This window comes from Callionymus lyra, chromosome 4 (genome assembly GCF_982586985.1).
Source record: "Callionymus lyra chromosome 4, fCalLyr1.hap1.1, whole genome shotgun sequence".
Taxonomy (NCBI): Eukaryota; Metazoa; Chordata; class Actinopteri; order Syngnathiformes; family Callionymidae; genus Callionymus; species Callionymus lyra.
This window is the reverse complement of record NC_141821.1, coordinates 30,237,579-30,245,121: the sequence shown is the minus strand read 5'-3', so window position 1 is coordinate 30,245,121 and position 7,543 is coordinate 30,237,579. Positions and strand designations below refer to the sequence as shown.

The following is a 7,543-nucleotide window of genomic DNA, read 5'->3' as shown; positions in this document are numbered from 1 at the left end:
GGAGGATCATGGTCCACTGCAATATCCTACCAAATAATTGTGCCATTGAACAGGACACTGTGGGATGAACTCAGGTGGAAAAGGTCCTGCACGATGTAAAGTGTATTCATAACCTTAGGGGGAAGATAGTTGTACAGAACGTCTGCTGAGATGTTCTTCAGGAGGACAGAGTGTTCTGTCTTTGATAAAGTAAACACCAAAAAAAAACTCTCCCTCCTGTGAGTTTTCCTGTCGCTGTGACAGAAGGCGAAACAATGCGATTTTTGTAGCGCTTTCATGTTGTGCTATAAGACGTCTCGGGGAGACACTCGGCAGACAGGTCCTCGGGAGAGACGGGAGGAGCAGGAGGAGCAGAAGGAGCGTCAACCCTGAACATGAAAGCTTCTCTGAGATGATCCTGGCAAATGAGGTTACAACACTTTTTTTTTCTTTTTTTTTGCCTGCAGATCAGAAAATACTCACTCAGAGATCAAAGTGTGACGAGGAGGAAGTGAACTCATTCTTCATCTGCTGCTTATTCCCAGCTAGCCAGGTCGGCCTGCTGACTAAAGGAGGAATGTCATCTGAACAGTCAACAGTTGTGTAGTTTGGCTTTATCTTCTAATTATGTTTTTCTCTTCTTCAAACCAACTATAAGAATGTCATGCACGCTCGGGATTCTTGTACAGACGTCCTGACATATGGTCTCCATATTTACCTTCCCAGCAAACTCATTAAAGACGACGTTCATCTGCATCCTGGCGCTTAACTCCGGCTGTCGTCTGAATTGTGTCCGCTAGGCGGCAGCATTGAGCCACACTCCATAAGCAGGCGACGAGGATCGTTTTTTTTTGGAAATAAATGAAGCGAGATTAAATGAAATCAGATGAGGACAAAAGTGGAATCATGTCAGGGAGGGGGGGAGGATCAGGAAGTGTTTGGGTCAATATTTAAAGTCAAGGTCACAGCAAATGGAGGGAAGGTCATTGGGAAACTTAATGAGAAACACAAACTCCCCACGAGTGACTCCATCCACGGTGAGGATCATCTGGCGGCTTGTCGTGCACATGTGTCCCAGCTGGGGTCAGGGCCCGCAGTCGGCCCCCGTGTTACTGGAGCGGTAATATCTCATGATCGCAGTCAGAGGACCTAATTGAAGCCAGCGATCTTCCTTGGAAGGAAGGTGGCAAAATAACTTCTAGAGGACATCCATGACTTCCCAGAGGCCTGCAGATAATCGTTCCCTCTGGATCAGCAGCGAGCGACACGTGGAGTGGGAATCGAACCTAGAACCCAGTGGGTTCAGGGACGTTAAAAGGTGCGCTGAGAACATCCTTATTTCTCAGGTGAAAAGAATGACAACTATTTAAGTCTCTCCTTTTTCTGAAACACTTGAACTGGACAAGCAAGCCTTAACTTTTAACCAAGTTTTGACTCTAGAAGTCTTTAATCATTAGAAATATCTGCAATTTTTCTGGAAACATCCAAAATAGTTTAAGCAGATGGATCTGAGTACAATTTAAGTATCAACCAAAAAGAGGTTTTATGCGAACATTATCCTTCAATAAGGAAACACCTGTTGTAGATAAAACGTTCTATTTCTAGATTTACATTGAAGCTAAAAATAAACATTTTGTTCTCAAGCGCTTAAGAAATAAAAAAAAAAGACAATAGCACAAATAATGAATTTTTAATTTAGGTATTGCGCAATAACATTTAAATTCTTTTTTTTAGTCATTGGCATCAAATATGGAAGGATACGGAGCAATTGCTTTTGCAGTTTTTTTTAAGGTTAAATCTTAAATTCACGCTAAATCCTTTGACGTTAAACTGTCAAAACCAACAATAGATTAACATCCAACAGACTTTATTCTCACAGATGAATAATAACGGAATTGAATGTCGCTCCGGATGGAAACATTTAAGCTCATTTGAAAACTCAGCAAGCGAACCTGTCCAGAACCAAAAAAAAAAGGGGGAACTTCACAGATGTTTTCAAAAGTGACTTTTCTCTCTCTGGTCGTCCTCGCGGATGGTCAGTCTCGCACGTCCCGCACGCAGACGAGTCGGTCTCTGGCGCTCCTCCAGCGCTCCTCTCCTCCTCCTCTCTTTACACCAGCCTCCTGAGAGGTGGAGCAGGGGGAGGGATGGAGCGAGAGAGAGAGAGAGAGAGAGAGAGAGAGAGAGAGAGAGAACGAGAGGAAAGAGGAGGAGGAGGGACGGGGACAACACTGGAGTGAGGGGGGGGGGGGGGGGGAGTACGCGAGGGGGGCGACGGGACCCCTTTGGCCGCCTATTCGCCTTCCAGTTGCCTCCGCACTATATAAACACTCATTGGTGCCTCTGGCTTGACGCACACACACTCCTTTACGCACGAATCCGCACACACACGCACTGAGGGTGACTTGTGTAGGAAAAGTGAGAGGGAGAAGCGCTGAGGAACAGAAAGGTACAGAGAAGAGTGAGGGGACGACAGAAAGTCAGAGAAGGAGAGCAGAGAGCATCACCACTGAAGGATCTACACCTCTCAGGTTTTACTCCACACTCTCCTGCAACTTCTGGATTTCACAGACTCCTTTTTTTTTATTTCGAGGCAAGGTGACAAGATTTTTTTTATTTTTTTTTTGTTGCGAGTTGAAGGACTCTTCATATCACCCACGTGTCCACCTTTCCCCCCCATTTTTTGAAAGCTGAAATCGTCCCAAAAAAATGAGATTCCAAACGAGCGGCTCCTCAGTTCGCAGTGACTCTGCTCCCACATGCATACACCATTAGAGCGGAGGTGTTGAACCAGCATCCAGGTCACCTGTGGCATCCTTCTGTCCATTCATCCTGCCCCCCCACACCCCCCCCAACAAAAAGAAAAAAAAATAAACTCTCTGAAAGTTGAGAAAGACATTTTGCCTCCCGCGCCTCCAGCCTCCGCACCATCATCCTCACCATCATGCTGTTCGACAGCTTTGACCTGGTCTCGGCTCTGGCCACTCTGGCCGCGTGTCTGGTGTCCATGGCTCTGCTCCTCGCCGTGTCCCAGCAGCTCTGGCAGCTCCGCTGGACCGCCACACGGGATAAGAACTGCAAGCTTCCAATGCCCAAAGGATCCATGGGCTTCCCGTTCATTGGCGAGACCTGCCACTGGCTCCTGCAGGTTAGTCCTCTCCACACACTTTTATCCAAGGGGATGGGGATGTGCGACACAAGTCTTAACTTCTTTAAATTTAAATCTGAGAATAACAACCTGACAAGTTTTCATTTTCTCCCAACGTGGTCAGAGAAGTTTTCAAACTTTTACGCGCGACTTCGTATCGATCGTGCGCGCCTCCGCATCTTTTTTTTATTGAAAAAAAGGGTTATTGTGATTCGTTTATTCTCGGCTAGACGTGTTTTCTCTTTCATCTCTCTCTTCACTCTTGAGTCGCGACGTATCAGCGGTTGGATTCGTCGCGTCGTGCGCGCGGGAGACGCGCGCGTCGGCGGCACCAGGACTGAGTGAAATCGATCACATCAGACGAGCTGGAGGTTGAAGTTTCTACTCCTCTGAGAATAAAATCCCCTTTTATCTGATGACAGATAACAACATGTCTGAGTGGTTAGAAGTGACAACAAAACACGTCTCCATGGAGATGTGTCGTGCGTAAAGTTAACCTTTTTTTTGGTCAAATGTATTATTTTAATGTTATTATGAGTTTTGTAAACGCGTCATGACTCCACCTGGCTCAGGACGGAGGGATGGAGAAAGAGAGAGGAGGGAGACGGGGAAAGAATCCCCCCAAAAGAGAAGGGAAAGTGGGAGAAGAGGGGGTGAGGAGGAGGGGGTGACTAGTGGAGGCACGTTGGCCTCGTGCGGGACTTGAACTCGCGGTGCTCCTCTCCGTTACATCTGACACCGACTAAGACGCGTTCCCGGAATTCACCTCAGGAGCGCCGCCAAGTTTACGGAGCGGATCCGGGAGGGAGGAGCAGGCGAGGGGCGGGGAGGTCAGAGGGATGTGGAGGGGATTGAAGACCCAACATTTGGGTCGAGGGGTGGCGTCGTCTCAGAGACAAGTTGGATGTCTGTCATCACCGTTGCTGGGACAACAGGAGATGTGGATGGTCGCGGCCGCTGATCCCAGAGCAGATTTAGACTTGTCAGGAAAATGCTAGTCACTGCTGAAACACATTATTATTCATTTTGGATTTCATCTAAAGGAAACTGTAGCAACTTGCCTAATAGATAACAGACACAGTTCACTCGGAACATGAAAGTTCAAGGACATCATTGAAGTTCGCTTTGATTTATTGAGAACTTTGGATTCACCTTTGTGTTTCAACGCCCCCCCACCTTCCAAAAAATGTTTTTGTTTGCTCATCTGCTTCCCTAAAAGCAAAACATTAAAGTAGAAAATGAAAGCAAAATCCATACATACATTTTTTAATTCTTCCTCCTATCGTCTAATCTTCTTAAACATCCTTGTATCACATGTCCTCTTGTGCTTCATGTGGTTTTTCCCAGCAAACAGTAAAACCCAAAAGTGGAATTGCTTCTTTCATTTTTTGCGTCTTCTCTCTCTTAAATCACATTTGTTCCTCATCTAACCCCTTAATGTCTTCTCCAGACCTCCTTCATAAACACACTTTACTTTGCCAAAGTGCTGTCTGCTCTCATTTGAAGTTGTAGACTTCTGTGGAGGCTAAATCAGAGCCGGAGCGACGGACGGCAAACGCACATATCCTGGGGAATATTATGGGATTATGAGATCTAATACTGATGACCAGTATTACCTGATGTCACCTAAATATGATGCACTCATTTTCTCCAGTTGCCTTTGACAACATAGATTTAAGACGGAACATTTAAATCCCTGGATTTACTCGACTCTCTCACTGGAGTGTCTCTCAATCTTTACAAATACCTTATAATTAGGTTCTGAAATTCTTAGAGTTGGTCTTTAATATTGGAATCATGGGACATTCAGCTCAGTAAGACCTATGTTAAAACAAGCTCTTCTCCACGTATCTCACACAAGACAAGGCTCCATGCAATGGAAAGGTCATTTGATTGTTGATGTTTTTACAATTTTAGTTGAACATAAAAACACACACAATATCAAATAGTGTGTATATAATCTGAGTCTGGAATTTCAAGTGTATAATAATCCAAAATTGGGAAATGGTTAAAACTTTGGGTGATGAATGCGAAATCATCACAAACAAATGATTGTCCGACATCCGTGGACATACTTGAAGATGCCAATCAACAGGAAGTGACCCCAAATCGCAAGAAAGGTGGTTGTGTACGTGAAAATGTTGCGTCACTTCTAGATGCAAGTCATTAAGGCACAGACACCGGCGCACCCCCCTAATCGATTGTCCTGCTGTCTACAGGCCTGTCAGCGGCAAAGTGTGAATCAGTGTAATAACAGTGTTGCAGACCCAACACGCTCTCATCACTCACCGCGATGACAGCCCCCCCCCCCCCAACCCTTCCAACCCCTCTTCTGTTTTAGCTCCACCCGGCCCTCGGCAGCTACTGTACATGCTTTTTAAAAATTAAACGATATAGATATCTGCTCTGGCTTGAGGCGGAATATTACATTTCAACACAAGTTCCGCCAAGCGTGAGTGTTTTCGTGCCGTCTGCAATAGGAATTCTGAAGCCAACCGTCGCCGTGGAGCTACTCGAGGAAACAAAAATATGAAAGTGATTTCACACGAGTGGATGATTAATCAAGTGTAATAAAGAAGAGCGCAAAGGTATATTTAATAAAAATGACCCTTGTTAAATCAGCCTCCAATACTTCTGAGGAATAATTCATTCAGCTTGTTATGTTCCTGAAAGGTCATCGTTTTGTCACCGAACATTTTGGCTCTTCATCCCATTTGTACGAGTAGCTAACGGCTTTGTAAGTTATTTCATTGGCAAGTGTGGAGATGAGTCGCAGATGCTTCTTCTTGACGCTGAACAAACATGTCTTCCTCCTCATTTCGCCGTTTACTTCTTTGACAAGTTTGGAAAGATCCGAAACTTCTCAGTGTGAGACTCTCATTGAAAGTGACGACCTGAATAAAAACATATGGACGTGAGAAGAACGTTGGAGACAAATGTTCTCATTGTCTCTGTCTTCGGGAATATCTGCTATCGGCGTGTGATTGACGCGATGGTGACAGCTGGATTATATGATGCGTTCATGTCTCCTACAGACCGGCACTGACTTTCCATGTTTTCTTGCAAACCTCTCACAGTGGGTTCAAATCAAGTTTTATGCTGCATAAATCCAAAGACAACCGGGCCTTTGCAGTTTCTCTTGTTAAAAGCACGTGTTGGATCGTTCTTTTTGGGCGGATTGTGCCTTTACAGAACTCAGACAGAGCAGGGATTGTGTGGACTGGTGGCTTCATCTATAGTAGGTTCCATTACTGCGGTCCAACCCGCTGTGTGCTGCATAGCTGTGGTTACACAAGTCCTAAGGCTCTCTCTTACACACTCACAGTCGATGGAAAGACTATGAGGAATCACACACACATATAAAGTCACATAATAGGCAGCAGACGCTCATGAGTGCACTTGGACACACACACAATGGAGTGTGTAGACAGATCATATAAACACAGATCGATTCACTGCAGGTTGATTCAAAATAAGTCAACAAGTTACTTCTTTTTTTTCCAACGAGAACAGAGTGTACGTTGGTTTCGTGCCTCCACTGTCATGGTGTTTTCTCCGGATTATCTGACAAAATCCCTCAATTTCTCGCGAATGTGCCATCGCACCGAGGCGCCAGCCTCGCTGGACGGTCCCGCTGGATTGGGTGGAGACATCAGGATTATCGAGCGTCTGAATGTGGAGGCAGGGACCGTCAACAGCAGATGCTTTCGTCGTCGCTCTTGATCCGACGCAGGGATGCCGTTCTGCAACATCCCCTTCCTCCTCTAGTCGGCCGTCCCCTCCTGCATCCGTGCACGTCCTCCGCCATCTCTTGTTTGCTGGAGGTGCTGGCAGTGGTCCGTCTTGCCCCTCGGTTCACCCCGAGCACACACCGCTCCCTCCTTCCATCCTCCTCGGCCCTGCGCAGACTGCAACGTTACTCTTCCTGTCACCATGTGCATGTGAACCAAAGCTTTGGATGGATTTACCGGGACAAGACTGCAGTTCAGTCCTAAATCCATTTGTTCCAAATCAGAAATCTGTGCTCCATTATTTCCCTGCGGTTAAACACTTCCGTTAATTGGAACCATCTGAATTCTCCCACCACGTCGTTTCAGTTCAACCTCGCTGCTTATCTAAATGCTGACTCGTCTTTACGCTCGGAGGGTCACTTTGGCCATGACGGGAGGTGCGACCATTGTTTTTATATTCAAGATTATATTTGCTTTATTTTGTGAAGCTAAAGGAGCACCTGGAGGACCTTAAAATATAGAGTTGCATTAATGTTTTTTTCTGATGCAACAAGAGGATTCATGCAGTAATCATGAGTACTTTAGTCCTGATGAAGTGACACATTTAACAAATTACTTTTATATATATAAAGTCCCCATTATGGGCACCAACTGTATCCTAGTGTGGGTATTATTGGGTAATTAC

The 7,543-nt window shown here is 45.6% G+C and overlaps 1 protein-coding gene across 1 annotated transcript in view; it reads left to right on the top strand.

Annotated features, from left to right (window-relative positions):
• The first annotated feature begins 2,241 nt into the window (after positions 1-2,241).
• cyp26b1 (cytochrome P450, family 26, subfamily b, polypeptide 1) overlaps positions 2,242-7,543 on the top strand; it is a 44,918-nt gene continuing 39,616 nt past the window's right edge. The window contains exon 1 of the mRNA XM_087789670.1: positions 2,242-3,127. Within this exon, the coding sequence (XP_087645796.1) occupies positions 2,924-3,127 (204 nt within the window). The 5' untranslated portion in view covers positions 2,242-2,923. The remainder of the gene's footprint in view (positions 3,128-7,543) is intronic.